We start from the raw sequence: 27,415 nt of genomic DNA, 5'->3' as shown, positions 1-27,415 counted from the left end.
CTGCAAGCCCCTTGCGTGTCACTTGATTCTGGGTCAGCGTTCTGACATCTCCGCCACCTTCTGTTCCTTCTTCACAGTCCACACTGCCCACATCCGGTCTCACGCACAGCCACTGGCTCTTAGGGTATCACTGCATGTGATGTGCACTCACCAGAGCTCCTCCTGACTTCCTCTCAACTGCTTGATGGTAGCCGTCCTATTTGAGCTGTTTCTAGAAGCCATTATACTTTCTTGAACATTTGTGCCTGCTTGGCCCTCTGCCTTGGACTTTCTGCCTGGGTTTCTGGCACTGCCCATACTCTGACTTCATTCTGTGTTCAGTCTACATGCCATCAGGTTCTGGCCCTGAGAGCCAGCTGGCCACTCTAGCTTTCTGGAGGGTCTTCTGTGCTGTTGTGTAGTGTTTTCTGTTCACGGGCTGATTACTATAACCCCCGGAGCCAATATGCTTGGCCACCTTCTTCTCTGTGCCAGTGACAGAGTTGGCAGCAGAGGTCTTCAAGATCTATTTCTTTTACACGTGACTTTCACAAACATGGCTGCGTCTCACAGGCTCTGGTTAACGTGAGCATCCTTTTCTGCCACCCTCGTCTTCCAATGCAGGTGGTAACAGGTGCATCACGCAGAGGAGAGGTGCGTCACACAGAGGGCTGAGCACGGCTGCAGCTTTACTTGGGAACTTAAGGTCCATGTTCACCATCTTTCCCCAAAATTAGAAACAGAAGTCATAAGATTCCCTTCTAGCACACAGAACAACAGAGCCTTCCAATAAAGACGCTCAGGCCCGCTACCTGACGGCATGACAGCGCCCGCACTTGCTATTCCTCGCATTGGCCGGCGTTCTACTTCACCGCCCATCTTACATTTTTACCACGTTTCAAAAATCAACCGATGATATCAGCTACTCTCCAGTTAGCTCATATGCCATCAATTAAGAGTTCAATGCCAATTTGGTTCTTTTTCTCCTTTGAGGTAGCATTTGTGTACAAGGAAACACCTATCTTCAGTGTGCTCCTGATGAATTTTGACAAATACATGTACCTGTGTAGCCCATGTTGTTAAGAATTACGCTGGGACATCCCTCAGGCCTCCTGCACGGGCAGGTTGCTGTCTGCACACCCCAGAGGCAGTACGCTTTCCTTTTTTTTCTGCCCCGGATCGGCTTTTGCTAATTGTAGGAGCTCATTCTGTAAGCAAATGCTCTCTATGCCGGGTTCCTGGGCAGCATGCACCAAGACAAGCTTGTGTGGAAGGCAGCTAAGGTTCACAGTTCCCTGTCTTTGAGCACGCAGACAGGGACTAGATTTCTGTGGACATATCTCCATTAATCCACATTCCTCCATCAGTGGACGGACGCTGGGCCAACTACAAATAATGATACTGTGAACAGCTTTCATATACTTGCTAAGACTGAGAGCACTGGGTAAGGCGGCACGGGGACATCTCCTACCCTAAGGATGCTCTACCACTCACACCCTCCAACATGCACGGTAGGAGCACTCCACATCCTCACCGACATTTAGTATTGTGAGTATTCTTTATCTCAGCCATCTGGTGCCAGGCAGACAGCTTTCATAATCGCTTTAACTGGGATCTCACCGAAGATACTCTCCAATGTCACATGCCTCCAGGACAATCTGGATATAATGCTTTGTGAAGACAATGTCCTGAGCTTCTGTATGGATGGGGGTGTCCTCGAATCTTTACATACCCCACCAACAAACTCTTTGATGGATGCTATGTAAAGATTTCTCTCCCTCTGCGTCCTGTCCCTTCATTTTCTTAATGGTGGCCTTTACTTGCGACAGTGCTGGCAGTTTCTTTTGAACTTTACCTTTTGGGGATGTGTGAAATACCTGACTAGCCAAATCACAGCATTACCCATGACTTAAACTTCATGTCTCAATATATCAGAGAGTTTATGTTAATTTCTGTATATAGTGTGAGACAGGAATTGAGCTAGGTACCCTTTTGAACATGGTCATCTGATTGTTTCACTACTGTTAGGACATCACTATTTCCCATCTCAATGATAAAATAACTGTACGCATGTGTCTGTCTCTGTCTTTAAAAGACTTAGATTTTAAGTGTCTTGCATATGAATTTGTGTGTGTGTGTGTGTGTGTGTGTGTGTGTGTGTGTGTCACTGTGTATTATGAGTGCAGTTTCTGTGGAGGCCAGAGGATGGTATCATATTTGCTGGACTGCTGCTAGCAGGTGTTTTGAGCTGTCTGACACGAGTTCTGGGACCCAACTTGGATCCTCTGCCACAGCAGCATGTCTTCCTAACCACTGAGCCACCCATTCCTCTGGCCTTCATGGGTCTCTGCTTTAAATCTGGATCCCTATCACAGTGTCTTGGGCACCACAATTTGAAGAAAATTTTAAAATCAGGTAATGTAAGCTCTCCAACTTTTACCAACTCTATCTATCTATCTATCTATCTATCTATCTATCTATCTATCTATCTATCTATCTATCCATCCATCCATCCATCCTCTTACAATTTCATATATACATATGATATTCTTTGAGGTTTCAGTAGAAGAGGACGCAGAGCCCTCATTTTTTATTTTCCAAGATTTCTTTAGGACTTCCAGGGTCTTTTTAAGAATCAGTGTCAGTTGGGAATTTAAAAGCCTGGTTGAGCTGAGTCATGAGCACAGCTTGTGAAGACCTGTTTGCCGCACTGGTGGTTTCAGGGATAATGTATATCTGTTTATTTCCTCAGTCTTGTTTATATGTTTTGGTGGAGAGGTGGTGTATATATTTCATTAATATCAAAACTTTATGACAATACTACATTATTTGAATGTGTTATTCTATACAATGCCCTATAATAATAGAACTCATTCTTGTATATATCACCTTGTTGAATTCACTTTCTTTAGGATACTTTATGTAAGTTATCATATAGCCTAAATTATTAAATAAAATATTAAATAAGCTATATTTAATTATTTCTGATACATACATCCTTTTATTTCAGTTTTATATAGCATTATTCCTTGTATATTTTTGGTATGTGTACATATACATTCACGTATAACTGTGTGCAGGTGGGTACACATATATGTACATGTATATGCACAGAGGTCAGAGGTCAACTTAGGATATCTTCTTCAATTATGCTCTACCATTGTTTGAGACCGTCTTTCACTGCAGTTGGAGTTCACTGATGACTGGCTGGTCAGAAAGCCCTAGGGATCTTCCTGTCTCTGCCTCTCCAGTTCTGGGATTATATTTATCTACACTGCCTAGCTTTTTACAGCCAAGCAAGAGCAGGCAATCAGGTCCTCATGCTTGTGTAGCAAAGAATTTACCAACTGAGCTGTCTTCTCAGCCTTTCTTTCTTTTAAAGTATCTATGTCTTATAAAAAATTATTAGCAGAGTCTAGCTTTTTTAAAAAAAATTTTCATCTATGCCATTTTACTTGAATCTTAAGAACATTTATATTTAATGTAATTATTGACATGGTTGAATTAGAGTCTTCCAACTCAATATTTCTCCCATCTACTCTTCCTTTCCTTGGTTTTCTCTTAGATTTGTTTTAAAAAAGTAAGCATTTCATTTTGAGCGATATGTCTTGGTTTTCAGTGGCAGCCTAGTATTGTTAATATGCATCATGATTTATCACCATCTACCCTTAAATAACGTCTCCACTTGCTCACAAGAACATAAGAAACATATCACAATGCATTTTCAGTCCCCAGTCCTATCTTCTGTGCTACACTTGTTCTGTGTTTTACTTCTACATATATTATAAAACCCCAAATAGGGAGCAATACAAAATAAATTTTACTGTGAATAGTTGATTATTTTAAAAATAAGAATGCTGAGAAAATATTCGCCACCCTTGCCCATATATTTTCTGGGTCTAGTTATGTTCAGTGCTCTGGGACTGCTAGACACTCAGCTCTCCAGTCGTTCTGCTTCTGGCTTCCAAACACACTCATGACAGTATTCTGCATTAGGCTCAAGGGGACACCAGACTCCTGGAACTCCTTCTCTGCACAGCTCCCTCTCCTCCAGCACTCGGCCCACAGACAGTAGTCAGCTGAGACACTAGACACATGACTATCACGGATGCAGCAGCAATAGCAGCAGTTTTAAAGGCAAAACCTGGGAAAACTCCCATGTCCACTGACAGTGGACAGGGGAAAATGGATGGACAATTGTAACATGGGATTTTCCACAGTAGCTTAAGAAATGGATGGTCTCTGTAGGATTTTAAGTACTTGTTTTCATAAACACTTTGATTGAAAGAAGCAAGTCAGGAAGACACTGATATTCTGCTCATTTAAATGACAGGCATGGTGCTGGAATGGGGAGGGGCCAGGCAGGGCTGGGGCAGGCAGGCCTTGGGCAGGGCTTCACAGTGCTGGCTGGTGCATATGTGGCTGATGATTGTTTGCACTTCACAGACTCATGTGACTATTCTTCAGTCTGAAGTAATATCTCATGGCAAAATAATGGAAGCACCAAGCCATCCCTGTGTTCTAGAACTGCTCTAGGAAGCTATGAGAGTCCTGTCTCATAACAGAAATAACTCAGCAAAATTCCATCATGTGACTTCTTTCTTCCACATTCAAAACAAGAGTGGGGTACAGAAGAGACACTAACATATCTGGTGCCTACAGCCTTAGGGCCACACGGACAGGATGTTTGTTCAACCTCTAGGGAAATACAGGCTGGGGTCACTACACTGTGTTCTGGGAGAGGGCCAGCAGCCTGTGTTATTCATGTCAGGTTTATGGCTTCTGCCATGAGCCAGACACTGGTCTGCGAGCCTGGATTAGAGGCCATTCTGACTGGGCTCTAGGAATACTAGCAGTGAGCAGACCCCTGGGTCACAGGGCAACTAGCGGTACCATGGCAGAGTGAGGTAATATTCAGCAGAGTGTTATATGTCCCTCATCACTGCTCCCTGCAACATATTCTGTCCAGTACAGTCAAGAATTCCTTGATACTGAATTACCCATAAGGAGTAGATGGCAGAAGGAAAGCCAGGAGCAGTGGAAACATAGGGAAAAGCATCCCACAGGTTGAATGGTTACATGGTTCCTGTAGAGTTGGGGAAGAGAAAGACATGTGCACGCTGACTTGGCGTACCCAGGCACAGGCCCAGTCATACCACATCACCATCTGTAGCCTACCTGAGGGGGCAAGTCCTGACATTTATGGACCAGCAGTCCCTTTAAGCATCCACTTAACTTTTTATTACATTTTAAAATTGTATATGTATACGTGCATATATATGTGGGCATGGTCATGTCTGTCAAAGTCAGAGGACATTGAAGGAGTTGTGTCTCTCCTTCCTTCCACCATGTGGTCCCAGGTTCTTGTGGCAGCAAGAACTTTTACCTGCAGACTCATCTCACAGGACCTTGAGAAGCCATTTGTGACCTAGGACTTTACAGGGTACAAGGAGATGAACTAATCAGTTGCAGGATATTCTTTTCCAAGTGGAAGCCAGAATTGTCTCCAGTACTTACTTACGAGAGGGATACAATCCAAAGTGCTCTCTGAAAGGCTGCAGGATTGTGGCAACCATATTCCCTATAGCCAGTAACACACAGCAAACAGAAGGAACATTAAGCTCAGTGGGGGTACAGAATGACCCCTCAGCATGGAATGACCCCTTTTCCCAGCTTCAGATCATGCAGAGCTCAGTGCTTGGTATCCCTCCAGACTGTGAATTTGGGAAATGACACATCTAGAGCCTTATGGTGGTTCTTGCGCTGGGTCATGACAGCTTTCTACAGCACAACTATTTTCCTCATTCAGGATGTCAGTGACTTAGGAGGTGTTAGGCCCAGAAAGGGGCACTAAATGAAAAAACTCAAGCCCTTTCCCCAGGACCACAGATCGGGCTGGTATCCTTAGGAAGTCAGGGAGAGGCTAGAGATGAAAAAAGGCCACAGAAAGATGGCTACGGGGCAGTCATTTCTTCTAAGGCAATCCAAAAGCAGAGGCCTTGGAAGAAATCAGCCCTGTTGACACCTTGGTCTTGGGCTCTGAGCCTCCAGAGCTCTGAGAAGTTCTTAGCACTTTATTCTGGCAATCCAGAGGACAGAGTTAGCCAGCCAGTGTCTACTTCCAGGTAAAACAGGAAGTAACTGCTCAGAGGCACTGGCTGTGACAGATGCATGAACTTGTCTGGGGAGGACAAACAAATGTCTACTCACCAGAGAGTGCACCAACAACAGGCCAAAGAAACAACCTCCTAGTCACGTTTGGTGAAGCAATGATTTTATTTGGTGTTGCTTACAGGAGCATGGGTTACTTGTGGGTGACTGCATCACTGAGGAGACAGTCTCTCCCAGCCACCATTAACTGTTTATACAGCCTCTGGCAGGGATAGGCTTTGTGAATGCTCCCCCCACCCCACCCCACCCCACCTCTGTTAGAGACCCTTTACTGTCTATAAATCCTGAAGGGAGGGGTGGGCTTTGTGGGCCACTTCCGGTGACATGGGACACAAATGGGTCCAGTCTTGTGCAGGCTTCCTATTGAGGATTCAGGATAGCAATGGCCATGTCACGCCATGCATGGAGGACAACATTCTACAACAGGGCAGCAGTTTCCCCTCACCACTGCGTGCCTCACTCAGCAAAACCTTTTCTGAACTCCCTCAGCCCTAGTTTCAACACCATGAAGTAGAGCTCTAGGATGAGGGGGTTACACAGAGCAGGAGCCACACACCCCTGAGAGACTCTTCCATGCCTCTGAGCCACTTCACAGCCAAGTCAAGAGCTCCTGAGGACTTGGGGGTACTAGAGCAGAATGGGAGGCTGCTTTGGCCTTGTACTTACATTCTTTGTAGAAGCCAAAAGTGTTGGCCTTGAGGCAAAGTGTCATTCTAGAGGCCAACCTACAGTCAGGTGTTACTGTGTGGGGTTGGTCAGTCGGCTAACACAGAGTCTGTGTCTCCTTTGCTGCACTGGGTTTTTATGGAGGCCGCCTGAAGAACAGAGTAAGGCTGTTCTGCTGTCTTTTCATGGTCAACCCCAGGCTATAGCTAGGGGCAGCATCCACTTGTCTTGACCCTAGCAAGGCTGGTTTTTGAATACAATTTGGACCATTAATAATATTTAGATGGGTCAGTTTTAACACAAATAAATGACCACCCAACGAAATGTAGAAAACAAAAGTCTGTTTTCCAATGAGAGGAAACAGGTATTGTGGCCTTCTCCTATCCCCGAGTGGAAAGTGGGTCCCTGGCCAGGTGTTCAGTATGAGTCATCATGGCTGGCCATGCAGGGATCTAGGACGAAGGCTGGAGTGCACATCAAAAGGTGTTAATGGTTTCAATATTTATCTGCTGCAGGGAAGCACTCTAAAAAGAAGACTGGAAAAATATTCTGCTAATGGCTGTGTCTTTGCCATTAAAATGAAAAGCTTAATGCATCTTATAATCAGAGGACAATTTGCAAATCATTAAGAGAAATGTAAAATTCCATTAAAATACAAATCAAGAGACTCTCCCCGGACTAATAATCTTTTTGATATTATTTTGCATTTCACCATTTCTGTTCCAATACCCGGGCCCCACAAATGATCGGCTCTTGAGCACACTATTTACCGCCGCCTACTCCTTTAACGAGAGACGGAGGGAAGAGGGATCTGCTATTCAGAGCAGGTACTAATGAAGAATTCCATATATTCTGAAATTTAATTAAAACCCCAAAGATTTCAAATTAGATGCAATTTGAAATGCCTGGGGCAGAAATACATGCACTTGCGTGGCGAGGGTATCACACTGAAAGCTGATACCGTAATTGGTCTTGATGTATTTTTGTGTTGCTGGGCTGAAGCACAGAACTCATAACCATATAAAAATTCTCTGTAGATTACCTGCTCATTGAAAATGCCATCACTCAGGTAGGCCTCTACTAAATTACCATGCTACTAAAATGCACAAAGTGATTCGGAGAGTACAGTGGCACAGCTGGTCGACGCTGCCAATGAGTTATGCATGCGTCAACGCTGCCTTTTTTCTTAGTAAAATATGCTCAGTTGAATATTAAAATATAATTGGCATTCAACCTAAGTAGCTTAAACCATTTTGTTATCTTCTTTTAAACCGATTTGGCTCCTCCACGGTTATTTTCAAGAATGCGACTCACAAACTAATGATAGCATCGCATTCGGCTAGGTTTGTGCTGTGTTACGTTTGCCATAAATGGGTATGGCTTCCGCAGCCTGCCAGGGCTGGCCTTTAATATTCGCTGCTCTTGAACATCAAAGGCCCAATTCTTGGGGAAGGAAAGGGGGATATGCCATTTATGTTCGTTCTTGCATATTTTATTCTGAGAGGAGGAAAGAGATGCGAATTTCCATGAAAAGTGTGTCTTGGCTGCAATAAGCCGGGCTGTCACCCTGGCTCAGTTGCTCGGTCCTCCCACAGCCATTTACTTAAGGAAGGGCTCAAGAGGAGTATGGCACTGCTTGGAGGGGTGGGAAGAGTCAGAGGTGCACAGCCCAAGCAGAAATATTTACTTACTTATTTAAAGGCAGACAAAATGCACACGTGAAGTCGTACCCAAATTTATGAATGGGTTCCCTTTATACAATAGACATTTGTGGCCTAATTAACAGTGGTAGTCAAAAAAAGAAAAAGAGGAAAAAAGTTGTTGCCATAGTAACAGAGCAGATGTGTTCACACTGGCTGGAGGGACAGGGCTCACCTATGACTTCCCAAGCATTGCGGATGCTTGCCCGAATACACTGGTGAAAGAGAACCCTCAGGTGATCTGAGCTAACAGCGGGGAAGTATTTCTGAGCATTTGAAAATGCCCCATCCACACTCTGTCCTTCACCTTTCTTCAGAAGTAATTTAGTATATGGCATAAAAATGTGGCCCAGGGCAGGCCATGCCTGGGGAGCCCACAGGGTCCCCAGTCCTGGAGGTTTTCCCAGCTTCACAAAGCCATCAGCCATTCTCATGGTTACTCACCCTAGGAGGGGTGCTTTCTTTACTCTGAGGATCTGACTTTTCCTCTGCCATAAGATGTGGGGCAGGCTTTTAGATGAGAGACTCATAAATCTCATATTTTAAGAGAGCGAACACAGGGGTTCAGGTAAACCTCAGGAAAACATTTAAATCAAGGAATACTTTTACAGTTCTGTTTCCTACCATTAATATTTTTGATATTACTCTTAACTGTATGCCAATATTTAATATACTGATAATATATGATCTAATTCTATATTAAAATATTGATAATTTATAGTACAATTTCCATGCATCCTTTATTAAAATATTATTTATCTGCCTAGTTAATAAGTCCTACTATGAGTCCACTAATTTTGAATGATTAAGATTACCTATAATATATAAACACAATGCTCTAGGACAACAGAATATACGAATGTGAGCATTCTCTTTATGAGTGCCACACTTTATCTAGTGCTGGCAGTCAGAATAAAACTTTAAAAACTGCTTTTAAGCAAAAGACCTGTTTCTATTTTTAAAATATTGATTTGATAGGTAATTTGCATATTCAGAGCTCCCCTCAAATTTAAACCTCCTGAAGAACGCAGTAAGGTGGTTTGTACCTTCTCCTGCAGAAATCTGAACACACCGTCCCTGGAGAAGAGCCACACCCAGATCCAGCACTAGGATTCTGCAGACAGCCCCCCTCTACGTGCTGACATAACCAAGGGGATTAACTTTTCCCAGACACTTTCAGAGATTTACTGAGGCAAATCAAGGGTTAATTACAGTAAATATTTTCCCACAAAAGCAGCATTTATGAGTGCAGAGACTCTTTATGCTCTCTTTTGACTATGACAGGGGTCCTCTGTGTCAGCACTTCGAATTTGGCTGGCGTTTTGCCAAGACCTTCTGCTAAACACAGCTTGGTTGTGTGGTGGGGTTCTGCAGCCTGAAACAGAGGCCTTCACCACTCAAAGTTCTAGTTGGTAGAGACCGCTGAGGGCTGTGGGGATGGAAGTCTGGGCCTGGCTCTGAAGCTCCACATCTAGCTGTCTGGTTGCTAGGTTTCCCAGTGCAACTGCTGATTGGTCATGGACTCTGCACAGAGGGATACCCCCTAATTTCTTGGGGTCTGGCAGGTTGTGGTTCTGTCCTGAGATGGCATTGTACTGTATTCAAGCCCTCGGTGACCCCAGCACTGGGTCTATTTTAGATAGTTCCCGTGGACATCTAGGCTCTGAAGCAACTCTCCCACATCTAGCTGCTTCCTTCCCTCACATCCCTTAGCACTGTGGCATCACTCCTAGGCTACCTCAAAGGGGACACATATTTCAGCCAGAAGCACGCAGATAATCCCCTGATGGTCCTGGTTGGCTGCGGTGGTTTTCTGGCCACGCTCCTGTGATGCTAAGGGCAATGTGACTTGGAAGCAATTGGTGACGTGCAGAACACCTCAGCAAACTCTTCTCAAGGCAAAAATAAATGCCTGGGCCTCTTGCTCCGCTTGCACACGTTCGTAGGTTAGGTAGACATACATACACACTGCCCAGAGCTTCTCCTGTCCATATGCAGCAGCGTAACAATCCACAGTTACAGCTTCCAAGAAACATCAACCCAACACAGGGTGGATCATGTTGCACAAAGCACTCAGGGGTCAGAAGACTTGAAAACTATTTCCTATTTGTTTGTTGATTGTTTTGGCACTGCTGGGGACTGAACTCATGGCCTTGCCAGGTAAGCATTTTACTACAGGTAAGCTCTGTTCTACCACTGAGCTATCTTCCATCCCCAGAGTTAGTTAGATAGTTTCTTTTAGAGCACTAATTCTCAAGTACGGTATGTGTCTGCCCATCGGGGGTCTGATGTCTCCTAGGGAGGGGCAGATAATGCATATAGAAATTTGAAGACACTAAGGAGCTGGAGAAGCCTGTGATCCACAGGGCCAGCCCGACATGGTCCCAGCCAAAGTGGGTCAAGAGACCCAGAAGCTCTGTAGGATGCCTCCCGTGAAACACTGCAGGTGAGTTGGTGCCACAGGACATTTTATAATTGTACGGGTTTGTACGTGAGCACAGGTGAGTGCATGCTATGGGACATGTGTTGAGATTAGAGACAACATTGGTGTGGTTGGTTCTTGCTTCCACCTTGTCTGAGGTAGGATCCCCCTTATCCTTCCCTCAACATTGTAGAGGGCACTGGGCACACTAACTGGCCCAGTAGCTTCTGAGAATTCTCCTGTCTCATCGGAAATCATGGAACGCTGGGGTAACAGACGTGCTCCACTGAGACTGTTGTTTACATGGGCACTTGGGATCTGGTCTCAGGTAGTCAGGCTTGGACAGCAAGCACTATTCCCTCTGAGTCATCTCTCTGAGCCCATAATCCTGTTCTTTTAAAAATGGACAGACCATGACTAAATCTTGAAGAAAATAGAAACAAACAAACCAAAAATTTTCCACAACAAACACCTTCCCCAAAAGATATACAGAAGCATGCCAGACAAATCCAGAAATAAAAATGCACAGAGAATAGAATGAGCAAAGGAAACACTAATTCCAAGTTGAAGTGGACCCACTTTCTTTCTGCTCTGAATAGACTGGTTGAGGGCCCTCAGCTTCCAGGGCACACTGAGATATCCCAAGATGCTCTCTCAGTGAGACTTTCTGTACTGCTATCTACTTCCCTGGCATTACAAGACGCAAACTGGACAAAGCTGGTGTGTGTGTGGGTCATTTACACATGTGGAGTAGACCCAATAAATTCCATGTCAGCCAGGGTACCCTAACCAACCCTACCCCCTCCTTCAAACTGTAAAATCTGCACACCTGGTCCTTGCCCAGGAGCAAATGACTACACTAAATTGAAAAAACCTGACCTGCACATGCTGGGGCGTGGGAACCCCTGCCCCCACTGCCAGAAGCCACTAACTATCGGAGGCAGGCCTGGTCCGTGTGACCTTGGGAGCTAACAGCCTGGGTCTTAGAATTCTTAACACTCCAGGAAGAAGAGTGTGTAAGAAGCCTGGTTCTATTTAACTCTGCCTAATACCTGTCTGTCTGGAAGTGCTCACCTGTACTGCAAAGCTGGGGGCAGCCCGTGGCTCCCTTATTCTGACAGTTATATATCTCCTGGTTCCAAACAACCACAGAGACCTGCTGCCTCGGTGTGGGCCTGGTGTGGGCTCCTGAAGTGCTGGGGATATGCCTGGGAACTCTGTGGGTCTGGTAACTCAACTGGGAGCCCAGCGACAAGCACAGGAGCAGCAGAGAGGGTGAAAGGGCTCCAGTCTGGATCTGTTGTTGCAGAGGAATACCTGGCTGTTCTAATGCCACTCCTGGTTGTCACCCTACCCTGTCCATGAGATGACACACATCACATCTTCTCCAGGTCTGGCCTGGTCTGTGTAAGGACAAGCTTTTCTCTGGACCCTGGAGGCACCAGGCCAGCAGACCCCACTGTCTGGCTTGCCAAAAGTGAGTCATTTCCTTACAATTTTTGGCCTCTACAATTTTCCTGCAGCCACATAACCAGTCTCAGGCCAAGGTTAGGATTTTACTGGATCACACCTCATCTACTACCCCATGGCATTACACAGACATCTCTGCCTTTGTGAGACAGTTTTCTATCCTGAGACCCTGAACCTTACTGGATGTCCTTGGTAGGCCTAGAAGAAGGGAGGCTTGCGGGCTGGCTCCCTCCCTCCCTCCCTCCCTCCCTCCCTCCCTCTCTCCCTCCCTCCCCCCTCACCACCCCTGCTCTCTCCTGTTCAGATGGAAACCCCAATGAGATATTGTGGTTGTAGTTGAAGAGGCTGTCTCTTCGTCTCACTTCCTTGAACTCCATATCAACTCATGTCCCCTGTGCTGGTAGCTGAAGGTGTTGACAGTTACAGTCACCTGAGCCACAGCTAACAGTCAGACTCGAAGTGAGGGAGGCACACAGCCAAACTCTCTTCCCCAGAGGGTGGATGATGAAGGTGTGGTCACTGGACACACGGAGCCTTGCAGATATCTGCCCACCTCTCCCAGAGACCCCTAAACACATTCTGGTCCCCCCGCTGAGAACAGCCTTCTGAGAACACAGTTTCAGATAACACAGGAACGAACAAGGTGCCCGTTCATTCTGGCTGTCCTTTCAGTTTATTTGCATAAAATAGATGCCCTGTTTTACCCCTCACTTTCTGGTCTGGCATCAGTCTGACCTCAGAGGGCTTTTGACCGTGTGTGTGTGTGTGTGTGTGTGTGTGTGTGTGTGTGTGTGTGTGTGTGTGTGTTTAAATATCAACTCCATATTTCAAGTGTGAACTGAAAACCAGGCACAATTCAAGCCCCTTTAAAGTAAATTTAGTAAACATCACTCTGAACCTCAAGGTTGCTTTAAATCCACCTTAGTTACAAATCAGGGTTTTTTTCCCCTTTAAGGAGACATATGTATTTCCATGTATCTGTCTGAATGTGAATATATATTCATTTATAGTAAGCGATTTCTTATAAAAATCACTATGCAGAATAAATCTCGGCTATAGACCCAGAATCATCATAGCTGTAGTAATTAATTTCCTGTGCTGAACAGATCCAGACCAGCTATAGAGGAAATGCGATGTTTTCTTAGGTTACTGGGAGGCTTCAGGCGCCCTTAGCAAACTCTACTCAGGCAATTCACTTTTAAACTCATCCTTCACAGTATATCTGTGGTAAGTTGGAAAATGCAGTGGTGGAGTGGCCTCTGCAGTCACTGTTACCGAGGAACTTCCCGGAAGTGGCTAACTGTCCAGATACAAGGCTCATTGTCTGTGCCGTTGGCAGGCAGAGCGTTTAAGTTAACAGTGAGCTTATTGAAGAATTTACTGCCATTCAGATGTGCTCCTATTTAAACCTGTCAGCCAAGCCAGAGTCAAGAGTTGATCTGCATGCATCATTTTTACTGCTTTTGCCAAGAATTATGTGACCATGTGCCAAAACTAACATAACCACTTGGAATGGGCGGGGTCATGAGCTCTTAGCCTACGGCCTTCAGCTTGGCCGCATGCCGCCTGTTTAGACGATGTGAAAATTCCAAGCCTGTGTCGTCAGTAAACGAGCTGTGATGTCAGCCATAGTTAATAAGCCAGGCTCCCCAAAGGCAGCGTGGGTACCAACCTTGCTGGAACACAGGGTGATGGAGAGCAGGCAAGGGAAGCCCCTCTGTGGCTGCAGGTTCGTGGAAATAGGCTTCCAGCCAGGCTGTGCACTGCACCAGGGGCTCTGGCACTCCCTCTGGCCCACCGAGCACCTCAGGACAGGCTGGAGCCTCTGTGGGGCTGCAGAAAGGATGAGAAGCTTAGTGACCACATGTGTGAAAAGCATACCTACTGCAGCTAACGGGGGAAGGCTGCCAGCCACTCCCCACTAAGTGTCTCTGCCAGACATACAGAGAACTGCAGATAACAGAAATGGCCACTGAGGGATGTTGGGCAGGAAGGCACAGCAGTTCCCATGCCTGGTGTTCTATCCCCAGGTTTATTAAGTGTAGGGAGAGCCCAAATCATGCATTCTGAGCTTCTGAATGCACAGTGTCTGGGCATGGGAACCAGCAAACTGACACACAGGAACATCTCATGTCTGCCGTCTAAGTTTGGAAGTCAGCATCATCAGGTAATCACCACTAACATTTCCCCTAAACATCAGGTAATTAGACTGTATTATCCACATCCTACCTCTCACCCTGAATCCCCACAGCAGAGGGCCATCCCTTCTCAGATGGCTTTGGGCTCCATTGTTGGAAGCTCCTATGGGTACACTGACCCACATTCCCTAGCACTGATGTGAAGTGACGTCACCTTGCACGTTTGATGCTTTCAGGCTATCAGGCTGGCCCCCTCTCCTTCCTCGGGTGTCTAGTTGGAGGTGCTTCAGTATCAAGTCATCCTGTTCATTCTCATAGTCCCTGTCCTCTGGATGTCCTTGAATTTAAAACAGGAATATTGCATAGAAGCTTTGGACGGTTTCTTACTGTTTCCTGCATGGGACCATCTTCTGTTCCTTGGTTTGGCCCTACGTGGACCCCACTCTTCATGCTCAGCTGGGGTCAGCTCTGGGTTGTGCTTCCCAGGCTAAGAACACTAAAGGCTGTAAGGGAAGGGCATTTCTGTGTTCTGGGCTCTGAGCCTGGAGTTTTATGGCAGATTCTGTTTTTGCTTCAATTTTCTGGGATCCACACCCAAGAGGCATAGACACTGGATCTGATTTCTCTGGTGATTTTTCTCCTTTTCTTCATTTCCAGGCTCTAGGCTGCAGCATGCTTCCAAGTGACTTTCTGGGCCTGGAGGGTACAGCTTCTCTGGGACCTCTCAGGCAGCCCAGTGTCAGTGCTCATGGGAAGGTAGAAAGGTCAGGATGGTGTAGAGGGCAAAGACTCTTTGGATGTTTAATCTCGCCAGTCCCCTTTGGCTCCTACCTATGGTGAAGGCTGGCACATTCATTCACTCCACGGGTCTCCTCCACACATGGACATCCTGGCCAGGAGGTAAGGCCTTTACTCAGCTTTGGGTAGGGGGCCCTACACAGGTACGATTAGGGGTGTGGCTGAGGGTGGGAGAGCCCAGGTCAGGCCGCCTGAGTAAAGCTGGTGGAGGCCAAGATGGGCTCCACAGATGGGAGTTATCAGAGCTTCTGGATAAAGACTAAAGCAAAACCCAGCAGGGTCAGACCTCAGAGGTAGGGCAGGGAGGTCTCAAGTCACAGGAAGACGAGCCGGGCAAGCAGGGTCAGAAGGTCCGATGGCAGGGTGTTCCATGAGCATGAGCTGGGAGAGCTTTAAGTAAGGATCTTATGTTTGGGGAGGACACAGTTCCTTCCCTGTGTGTGTACTACAGATCTCTCCCAGGGCAGTGACACACATTAGGCAGAGCCTTGCAAACAGGCCTGTGTAGGTGCTTAACTGCCTAAGGCAGTGTCTCCTTGAGGGATTTTGTGTCTCACTAAGTCCTTGTATCTTTCAACAAATACTTACAGGGTGGGATGCACAACAGGGTTTCTTTGTGCTGTTTTCAGAGAGGGCAGGAAGTCATTCAGAAACGGCAGCATCTAAACACTCAGGCCCCCGGGAACGAACAGAGGATGGATGGAGAAAGAAGCCACAATCCATGAGGATACTGGGGCAGAAGTGGACGGCTGAGGGGAGCAGTCAGGCCTGGAGGGGTTGGGGAGATAGCTGAGCTGGCAAAGTGCTTGCTGCATAAGCACGGCCACCTAAGTTTGACTCTTGGTGCCAGAGTGAAGAAGCTCGAACCCATGGCATGTGTGCACACTCAGTGCTGTGGGAGGGAAAGAGAGCCCGGCCTCTTTGGTGAGTTCCAAGCCAGTGAGAGACCCAGTCTCAAAAAGATGGACAACATCCAAGGAATGACTCTCGAGGCTGTCTTCTGCACTCTCTACCTCCACATATACACAACCAAGCCCTGACCTGGCTGATCCTGTGGCCATCACAGGCCTTTCTGAAGCTGCTACACGAGGCCCCCATTCAGCCCTGTGCCTGACCAAACAGATGCACTGTCAGTTCAAGCCGATGCTGCCTGTGTACCCCAGGTGGGCCCCAGGGATGTCAGCTCGCTCCTCATGCAGACTGCAGGCCTCTCATGGGAGTCTCCTGGGGAGATGGAACTGTCTCACTGCCCTGACTGCTTTTCCTATTAGCAACGTCTGATCACGGGAGGGAGAACTTCTGCCCGTGCCTGGCTTAGATATTACTCAATTTTAAAGATACATGCTCAGTCATTCTATCCTGGTTCTGTAGCTAAGTGAATGGAGTATCATGGGTGTCTAAAAGGAGAGATGGAGAAATATGTAATGTACTTTGCCCTCCTGGTCCCTGAGGACAGTGTGAAAACTGAGGAAAAACGTGTGGTGTCTGCTGGAAGGAAGCAGGTCCCTCCAGATTGAGGTGGCCAGCAAGCAGCCTGTCATCTTCAGGGTTCACTCCACCTACTTGGTCTGTCAGTGAGTAATTCACGTCCATGTGCACAAACCCTCAACCAAAGACACAAGAGGGAAAGTCTGCCTTTTGGTCCTGCACCAAACTACCACTCTTCACAGAGCAGGAGTGGTGGGTGGGGTGGAGTAGGTAGAGATAAGACAGGTAGCTAGGACTAACTAGTACCTCAACACCCAGGTCAGGTTAGTGTAGATGCAGTGGGCACCACACATAAGGGTCCTGATGGACACCAATGTTCACTGTGTGTGAGAGCACCTTAAAGCATGGATCTGGGGTTTCTGTATTTCCCAGTTCAGAGGCCTCTGATGCCCATGGTGGCCTTCCCTCCACCTTGCAGAGGGCAAGCCGCATTTCCTAGCATTTCCCGTTCTTAAAAGGATACGTGAAGAATTTTTATAGTGGTAAAATTCATCTTAAATTGATTTTTTATGCTTGTGCTAAAGATCTCACCTCTGATTCACTCTGGGGTTCTCTTTTTAACTCTTCCTCCATCGATACTAGATAACTAGCCATGGGTGAAATGTAATTAAACAGCTTTGATTCCGAAGCAAGGATTTATGGGGCTACATTTAAAATGAATGGCTTTAAACACACACATAAAACCAGATTTTTAAAGCCATGACACAAATTTCCATTTCTACAATAAAATGAAATTTATTCTCTTGCCCTGCCCTCTTCTTCCAACCTTCCCTGCTGTTCGTCCAGGAAAGAGCTATGGCGTGACAGCAGTGCTAACGGCTGCCCTTATGATGTAGGAGTTTCTCCAGACCTCCCTGCTGACGAACCCTGAAATTCTAATAATTAGGGGCTCCATGGCCCACTCTTTAAAATACCACATCCGGGTTTCCTCAGCACCAGCCCCGAACGAGATGCAAACCTCGGAGAACTGCTCAGCCCTGCACTTGGCATCCCTTGGAAACACTTGTTCCAACCCCAGTGGTTGACTTCAGCCCAGCTCTCTAGGTCCCCATGTCATCTGTCCCGTGGAGGAACAGAGTGGTGAAGACTGGGACACAGGCTCCTCTTTTGCTTTTTAACTGGGTATTGGAATTTTCCAGAAGGCTGAGGGCTGAGAAAAGAGACTGTGCTTCCTCATGCTACCATGGGAGGATGGAGGATGAGGCATTTTAACACTGAGGTTCAGGTCAACTAAGCCTGTTCTGAGGGTTTCTTCAAGAAACTAACAACTGTTGGTCATTGCAGGATACAGAAGCCTCCTGGACTCCCAGAGCACGGAACAGGCCACATGCAGTTGTGTTGCTACAGATGTCTGTGAGGGCCTCAACCCATTTCCCTTCCTTGGCTTTGAGAAAGGATCACCCATGGTGCATGGCAGTGCAGATCCTGTCTTCCAACTCTTAACTTAGTAAAGAAAAGTAGTTCCAAAGCCCCATTGCAGACTTCTAGCACATGAGCAGCCTTGTTCTTCCTGGGTGAAGCTTGAATGTCGAGACATGGACACCATGAGGAACAGAACACAAGAGACAGTGACGCAGTCAAGAGCAAGGGAGATGGCCTCAGTGCTGTGCATCTTGACTTCTGAATCCTGTCGAGTGGAGACTGGGGATGGCAAGGCTCTGTGTAGCGGGTGTTGCAAAGCCATAGCCTCCCATAGGAGCCTTGCCTGGGGCCTCGTTCTTTACCAAGTGATGACATGTGCATGCCATGCTACAAGGGGAACCTAAAGGGCACAGCTGTCACCACCTCCTCCCATCTTTCCCAGAGTACGGATTCGCCCAACAATTTAAAACATGGCCCGGCCCATGGGAGACTTCGCAATACAGGTCTTGGGATGCTTCAGGAAGTCTCTCGGAGGAGAGAATCACTAAGGGCTCATTTCTCAGTGACTTCTACCTCCCCAAGACAGTAAAATAAATGTACTCGCTTTAAACACCATGTGATATAAGAAAATAGGCTATGATTTCTTTAGAGTCAGTCACGTGTAATGGCACCATGTAATGACAGTCACCCCTAACGTGGGTGTTGCTATGGAACAACCAGGATGCAGAATGACAAGATCACATGCTCATGCCCTTTCCTCTGTGACCCAGCCTCTCCCCACCCCCAGAAGATGAATTTTCAATCTATGCTTTGGGAATTTTCACTATGACACTAGAGAGTCATACAAAAGAATTCTATAGGCCAGAGTTCTTCCAGACTCTGGCAAGGAACTGATATAGGCTGTGTCCTTCTACCTGGTATAGAGGAAGCTGTGTGGCAACTTGTGGAGTTCCTGGCAGGGCTCTTAATAGGAGGAGAGCTGAGGCTACACGCAGCATACTGGACAGGTGAGGAACATTGCCAAGGCCAAGCATACCTTGACTTCTCTGGCTTCCAATGTGTGGTTTGGAGGGCAGGGGGAGCCTCCGGGACTCTGGGATGGAGCTCCAGACTTCACAGGCTCACTGAGGTACAACAGCAGCAAAGGTGACTTTATAAACACCGTGTGGAGACTTGCTCTGCCGTGCTGGCACATGCACAATTATGTCTAATTTAGAAGATCTCTAGCTTAGTGGCTTGTGTTTGATGGATGTGTCCTGCATCTAATTATGCCCTTCCCACTAAAACTCAGGCATTTTTCTTCCAGGGGTAGGATTGAAGACGAGAAACAAACTATGCTACCTGCTATCAATAAAGACCACTTTTTAGAAAAAGACAGACTGAATGAAGCCTTTAAACTTTCCATTCCGACTCAGTGAAGATCTGATCCTATTTATGGCTTACTGGGGAGAGTGCCTACATAGGTGGCCCCTTCCTCAGGCACCTGTAGCCAACTGTGCAGATAGAGGGGACATGAAGGTGAGGTACACAGGGCAACAGCAGTGGCTCCCACTTATGCCTTTCAGACAACCCCACATTTGATGGGAGTTGCCAAGGACTCTCCATTCTCCTGCCAATTCCTGAAGGAATGATGATGAGTGTTGGCTGCCGTGCACTGCCTGGTGGCGGGCGCTGTCCAGGCATCACTCACATGCAGCTCTGACAGTCCACTTTTCCAGAGGGGTTTTAGGATATAGAATAGGAAAGGGGGGTGTTAAAGAGCTGATGCTAATGACAAAAAAGAGCAAACAGAGCCACCTCAACAAAGAAGCTGAGCCACAGGTGAAGAAGAGAGGTGCACCAGTATGAACTGGTGCTGTACTGGGATCATACTGCCCAGCAACACTAATAGGGCTGTGGTAATGACCTCACTATGCACAAGTTGGTGTCACAGATTTCCTACCTGCCCAGCCAAAGGACAGTATTTTCTACTGTGAAAGATAAGGATAACAAAAGTAAGTGTTGTGCTTACTTTTTGTCAAGTTAATGTATACCTGGGAAGCAGGGATCTCAGCTGAGAGCCTCCTCCACCTGACTAGCCTTTCAGCAAGTCTGTAGAGCATATTCTTGATGAACTATCAATGTGGGAAGGCCCAGTCCACTGTGCGTGGTGCCACCCCTGGGTAGGAGTTTCTGGACTATACAAGGAGGCATGCTGAACAAGTCAGGGTGAGAAAGCCAGTAAGCAGACTCTTTCGTGGCCTCTGCTTCAGCTCCTACCTCCAGGTTCCTGCTTGAGTTCCTGCCCTGACTTCCTTTAGGATGGTCTACATAGCGTAAGCCAAGCCAACCCTTTCCTCTCCCCCTGGTTTCGTCAGTGTTTTATCACAGCCACAGAAAGTAAAGTAGGATGAATAAGTATGAAACAGGGATGGATTTTAGCATGTATAAAATGCTAGTTAGTATTGTAAGACAAGAATACACACCACTCATAACAAGAGAGTTTCCTGAGTGGCATTCAAGAGCCTTGTTTTTGTACCTGCTATGGTTTGGTTCTGAAATGTCCTCCAAAGGCCCATGTGGTGAAGGTGATCATCAGCCTGTGCTGCTACAGGGGGAAGCAGACTCTTTAGATGAGGCCTGACTGGAAGGAGTTAGTCATTGGGTGTGCTCTTGAAAGTGATATCGGAGTCATGGCCTCACCTTTCTTTCTCCCGGCTGCAGTGAGGTGAGCAGCCTTCTCAAATATGTGTTACTACTATGATGTTCTGTTGCACAGAGGCCTGAGACAATAGGGGCTAAGTGACTACAGACTGAAAACATGGCCCAAATAAACACCTCTTCTTCGAAAATTCTGAACCTTGGGTGTTTTATCATAGCTGGGAAGGTGACCAACAGAGCGCATACTTTTAAAGAGGCACTCTCACTCAATGGGAGGCTTCCTATCATGCCAGACAGGCCAACAGGCAACACAAAAGCAGTCATTTCTAGAAGGAAGATAGAAATGCGTCAGCCTACAGGAAGGGCAGTGGTGACACCCTTTACCTACAGCAGACGGTTCCAACATCAACTCAGCAGGACCTCACTGGGCTGTTCCTGTGCAGCTCATGGCCCCTTTGTCCCTGACGCGAGTTCTATTTTTATAACACCATCAGAAGCCATCAAATGATATCTGTCCCAGGGTCAACAGTATGAGGGAGACAGTATGAAATTTAGCAACTTCCCATTTAATGGCTTTGGATGGTAACAAGAGTGCTGCTAAAGCTAGGTATCAATTTTTCATGAGCACACCAATCCTTCAAAATTTTAGGCTCATTAAGAGAAGTGAGGCGGAAGGATCCTGAGTTCAAGGTCAATCTGAGTTACATAATGAGACTTTATCTCAAACAACTCAAAACCTGATAAAACCACAAAAGAATTTACTATAGTGTCTTAAAACATCTGCAAAGGGGGAGAAAAGTTTATGTAAACCTTAAACTCCTCCCCATAAGGATCACTTATTTTTTCTGAGAATACTTATGTCTTAAAACACATCAGCAATTAAAACCATATTGTAAAGACAGCTTAAATACTACATGCAAGCAATTAGAATGTCCTTAAAAAGGCTATATATACCTTTATACCTTTTAATGCGAGTCATTAAAAGAAAAATCTTATTTTATCAATACTTTAACATATCATTAAAAGTCTCTACTGTTTGACAGACGAAGATAAAAACACCCTAAAACTACAGATGAATGATCAGGTCCCTAATGATTCCAAAACAATTATAGGATGCAGAGCAATCTAGTTAAATTTTATTCAAAAGCTGACTACACTTGTGTTTTCTTTTATTTTTCTATCAAGAAACCCATGAGGCTTAAGCACAATTCATTATGTATGAGACCCCACTTGCAGTGCTCGACTGTTGATTAATAGCAAAGTTTGCTGTATGTGCTCCTGCAACATTAGACGCATACAATATGCTAACTTATTCTTTCGCTGAAACTAATTATTTACAAAAATGACTACTTGAGACTACAATTTATTAAATGCATGCATCCAGTCTCAATTTGGCCCCCAAAGACAGCCTGGAATGAAGATCTTTTACTTGATGTGACAACTTCTGGAAACACTGTTATTAATATTGTAAATGTGGCAAATAAAGAGTTCAAATAGCCTCACGTCTATGTTGCCTTTGCTTCCTTCCGCCAAGCAGCTTTTTAACAGGCTTTTCCGCGTTCTAGCCACAGAAGGTACTTGCCTCTCCCACAGTTTAATTTAGCTTCTTAAAATAAAAATGCTTACACATCTGTAAAATTGCAAGAGTCATCCTCTGGCTCACCACATTGCTGGGATTTCCAAAAGGCTGTTTCCCAAAGGGTTTTTTTTGGGGGGGGTCCTAGCCCTTGAAATAGGAACAACAGTGTATAGACTGACTATACCCAGAACTTACCACTATGTTATCTTTCCAGGGATCTCAAATGGGGCATCTGGTCAATCACTTGCATCTTCCCTACTGACTGGTTTCCATGAGTGCCATGGCTGCAAACAGAGCCACTTGCTGCAAATATCCTTTGCTTTCTGGTTTCTCTGTTGGACTAACATGCATACCCATAGTTTCATCTTCTGGGGCTTCCAAGGACTCCACCCTGGCCTTATTCTACCCAGTTCCAGTGTGCACATAAGCCCCCAGAGTAAGGAAATCACTTCCTTTCTCCACATGTTGTAATAAGGACAGTCAATATCTGCTCATGAGGCAAGATGTAAGTGCATAAGATTGTTATGTGCTGTGGATTAACTGGCTTATGCCCTTAAGGGTTTGCAAGGACATCTAGGAGATGCTCTGGAACATATGCTGTTAAGGCCTGGGGAATGAATCCCCAGGCAGTGGGCCTCTGCTTTCCATAAGAACAAGAGTTGAGAGAGAAGAATAAATAGCGGGAGTTGGGAACCTCAAGATAGTTTGCCCAGAGGGGTAAAAGATGGTTGTTTTAGTGTTATGTGAACCTACATTCTGGCTCTCTACACTGTTAACAGGCAAGGTGAGTGACTGGGACATTCTAGTGGCAATCCCATTCATATCATAAGACTCACAAATAAGTAGCCTTGGGAAAGCAGGGTCCTTTAAAGATTGAACCTAGGAAAACAACCCAAGGCAAACTCTGTCTAGATTTATTGCTTCTTATCAAGGTTTAGGACATGTCAGGCATGATTAAAAGCTATTTGGTGACTTGTCCATAGGACATAAAATTCCTTTACACAAGTAAGAGGTCTTTCTGTGTAGATGTTTCCTCTGAATTTAAAAAGAAAAAAATCTCTCCTGAAAGGAAGGAGGCTCCTTAAGATTCAGGAAGCTCATGAAACTTACAAGGCTCAAGAGGCTGAGAAAGCAGATCCTTGGGGCTTCTTACTAGGTTTATAGGTAGTGAACAATCACTGGGAAAGAGAGGAGACTCTTTAGTGGAGATGCCTATAAGGTGGGCAAGGAGCTCCAGAGAGAGAGCTCTTTTGAGTTGTGATCTACCCTAGAGTTGGGTTTTTGGTGATGCTGTTACTGGAGAGTCTTTCAAGCTCTCTCTGGGATACTATGATAAACTCATTAGTTTACCAAATTAGACTTGATTGAAACTGTTTCGCTGGCCTGTTCTTGGTGGCCTGAGGAGCACAGATGTTTGTTGACCTCTCCCTAGAAAAGGTCACAGAATAGGCCTATTTCCAGAATGCCACAAACCTATCACCTTCCCAGTTTTTGAACCTCCAGAAGTGAGGCCCAGATTGCAAGGTGTAACAAGATGGCAAATTAAAGCGGGGCTTTATAAAGAAGCCAAACTATGAACACTCCACCAAAATGATTTTTTAGAGAGCAGACCCAGCCCTATTGATTCATCTAGCATATTCTTGGCACACAATATTTGTCTGATGAATGGATATCTTGTGCAGGTGCAAAGTTGTTAAGGAGACCCTTTACACCATGTGCACCCAAAGCACATTTTCAGATTCCATTTCTCCAGTGAGTAATTTGCTGAGAACCATTCTGTAATGAGAATAACCAGAGGTTTTCTAGACAGTAGAAGTTACACCTCTCAGCTTTCCCAGGCTTGCTTGCAGGCTACAGAATAATGGGGTTTGCTAAGGCCTGGGACTAGGCCTTATGGTCAATTTTATTCGCTTCAATGGCCTCTACAACTAGAGCCCGGAAACGGTGCAGATTTGAAGTAATAAGATGAAGGAAGGGATTTCCTTTATGTATGATCATCCCCATTGACTGCACGATGTGAAAAACAAACAAGCCAAAAGTCAACAGCTAAGAGCAAAGCCTTGAGCCTTATCCTCCTGTAACTGCAGAAAGTGTTGGATCCCATCAGGTACAAAGGCCACACATGAAGGCCACATGCCACATCCTCAGTTTTTCATCATGACTCTTAATCTTGCAAGAGGAATCCACTGAGTTATTACCAGAGGAGGACTGAAGAGATGCTACTGGGGAGAACCACCCCACTACCTATGGCTTGCAGCAGCCTTGTCAACTTGCAGGCATCAACTTCTCTAGGTCAGAGGAGAATGTGAGGACCATGAAGAAGCCCAAAGCTGGCACACAACAGCACATCATCCCATTCCTGCTGGGAGTGTGGGATATTGGGAACAATGGGTGGAGATCGCTAGAGGCAAAGCACCTGAAGATGGTGACAAGACCTACTCCAGCCCCAGAAGAAAGGAGGGCCAGGAAGCCAGGCCCCTTTGTAATATCTCTTCTTCTCCCAAGCAGGTAGAGGTACCTGTCACCTTTGTTATGGACCAGGCTTCTTCCCCCTGAGCCCACAACCCAGAAGAAAGCGTTTGATGTTAACACGGCTAAAGCGTATTACCCCAATTCGGTTCATAGACCGGACCACCATGTAGCTGAGAGACTCACTCTCTGCCGTCATGCTGTTGAGAGGAAAAAAATGTTCATTCTAATAGTGAGGTATCTGACTTAAAATTTAAAATAGTAGCTAAATATGCTGAAGATGAGACCTCTTTTATTTTCCAAGAGGCATTAGATGAGGATTGACCTCCGAAGGGTTTAGCCCCATTAACTCGTGTACTGGGCTCATTAATAAATAATCCTGCCACCAAATTACCTGACTTGTAAATTGGTTTGTACAGTTCTAAATAAATAATAGATAGTTCCCTATTATCAAACACTGTGGCATTTTCACGGAGAAGCCCAGCGTGCGATACATAATAGCACAAGACTTTTCCACTGGCCAACACTCCGTTGCTCACTTCTGAGAAGGCCCTAGTTTCTCCCGTGAACTGCTGCAGCTGGGACATGTTAGCTAGTCATGTTAGCTGGTCAGTGGAGTAAAAAATACTGTATTTAATATCACACAAGTATATTGAGTATGCATTAGTGGCCAAACAATCTTAAGCAACTATTAAATGGACAGTTAATGTAATTGTATTTTAAAACACTGAGGTCATATTTAATTTTGAATTGAAACTCTTAAAATGCACTTTCTGGCAAAGAATATAGAGTAATAAAACAACATTAACCACAGGAAAAAAAACCCTAAAACTCACATTATTAAAATAAATCTTTCTTCCAGAGCACTGATATTTGCAAGAAGTGGATTACAAGAAGCAGAAAACATTTGTGCCTTTTCAAGGAGTATTGTCACTGGCAGGAGAAGCCAGGGTTTCAACCCGGGATGAGATCACACTTCGAATGGGACTCAGCTGCATGCCCACCCTCTCTTTGGTCTCGGTGCTGGCCGCTCTCCCAGGACCTGTCTTCCTTCCAGGGACTCAAGCTCCTTTCAGCTACACCCTTGGCCCTTCTAATAGAAACTGCGATGAGGGAAGAGACTGCAGCAGGGTGTGCTCTGCAGCTGAACCGGGTGGGCGCTTTAACAGCTCCTGCCCCATGCTGCTTGCAAAGTCCTATTTTATATGCTGTCTCCTCATTTCCAAAAGTCAGTGTGGCCCTCTGGGAGGCTGTCACACCTCAAGCAGCCTGGTCAGGTCTGTGGACCATGAGCCTGAGCTAGTTCCAGGGTATCCCGGGGGAGGAGGGTCACAGGGCTTTCTAGCCAAAACAGTCAGACACTTATTTAGAGCTGTTCTGACAGCAAGCTTAGGAAAGACCCCTTATGTAAGCCCTGGAGCCTAGAGTAGCATTTCTGCGCTCTTAGATTGACATCAGGACTTTGCCACTGGTCCCAGGGATGAATAGAAAAGGAGGGACCATCCTGCTGAGGACAACCTCCAAAGGAACTCTGGTGCGATGTTCTAGCTCCCCTGTATCTTGTTCTGTGTGCCAGCACATGTATCTTCTTACAGACGTCTGTTCTTGCAGTCATTGCAGTTTCCAGTCTTTTCCTCCTTCTGTCCCTCCCTCCCTCCCTCCTTCAGATGGAATCTCATGTATTCCAGGTGGGCCTCAAGAACTACGTCGATGGAGGTAACTTTGAACATCTGAACCTCTTGCCTCAATCTCCTGAGTGCTGGGATTACAAGCACACACCACCGCTCCGAGTTGTAAGTGGCGCTGGGGCTGTAACCCAAGGCTTTGGGCATGTAGACAAGCACTGTACTGAGCTACACCCCCTGCCCTACTCAGGGGAATTTTTATGTGAAAATATCTCCCAACTGCAATCCACTGTCCCAGACACAGCGTTTTATGTTTGTACTGGTTAGATGTTTAAGACTTTAACTTCAGCAGACTGCCAGCCTGTGTAAGCCCCAGTGCCTGGATCCCTGGAAATACAGACGCTACCCAGAAGGCATGGTCCTGAGGGAGCGACTGCATTTCTGCCTATTGCCATTCTTGAGCAGCAGTTGGCTAATGCTGGCCCGGGGGTGGGGTGGGTGCAGGATATAAGCATTCATGACCGTCTCTGGGAAACCCTCTCACAGACGTAAATCCTCTGTGGTAAGTAGTTCAGTCTTGTGCACAGATCTTAGGAAGCTCACTCCCTGCCCTACTAAGCTTCATTATAGAGCTGTATTCACCCAGGAATAAGTACTGGATGCTGCTTCCCTCCCATACTTGGGGCTGGCGATGAGGAGTGGCCACAAGCTTTGAAGTCAGCTGCAGAGCCCCCTTAGAACATGCATAGGTCAAAGTGGCCCTGGGTGTCTCCACGTGCACCAAAGTTACTTCATGGTTTCCGTCAGAAAACGCCAAGAGTGTTGCCATCCTTCATTTCCCTGAGACCCTCAGCTAGTCTCTGATCACCCAACCTTTTTGGCCGGTACAGCAGCTACTGCTGGATTCC

General features: G+C 46.1%; 1 protein-coding gene across 3 annotated transcripts in view; it reads right to left on the bottom strand.

Moving 5' to 3' along the window:
• The window catches only part of Mgmt (O-6-methylguanine-DNA methyltransferase), a 226,650-nt gene that overhangs the window by 26,104 nt on the left and 173,131 nt on the right, over positions 1-27,415 (bottom strand). For 2 of the 3 annotated variants that reach the window (NM_012861.1, XM_039101590.2), the window contains 1 exon segment: positions 14,081-14,241. The exons of the other annotated variant lie outside the window; for it this stretch is intronic. In NM_012861.1, coding sequence (NP_036993.1) covers positions 14,081-14,241 — 161 coding nt within the window. 3 annotated transcript variants of the gene reach the window in all.

Source organism: Rattus norvegicus, chromosome 1 (assembly GCF_036323735.1).
Source record: "Rattus norvegicus strain BN/NHsdMcwi chromosome 1, GRCr8, whole genome shotgun sequence".
NCBI lineage: Eukaryota > Metazoa > Chordata > Mammalia > Rodentia > Muridae > Rattus > Rattus norvegicus.
Note: the sequence above shows the minus strand (reverse complement) of the source record. Positions and strands in the feature narration are given on the sequence as shown.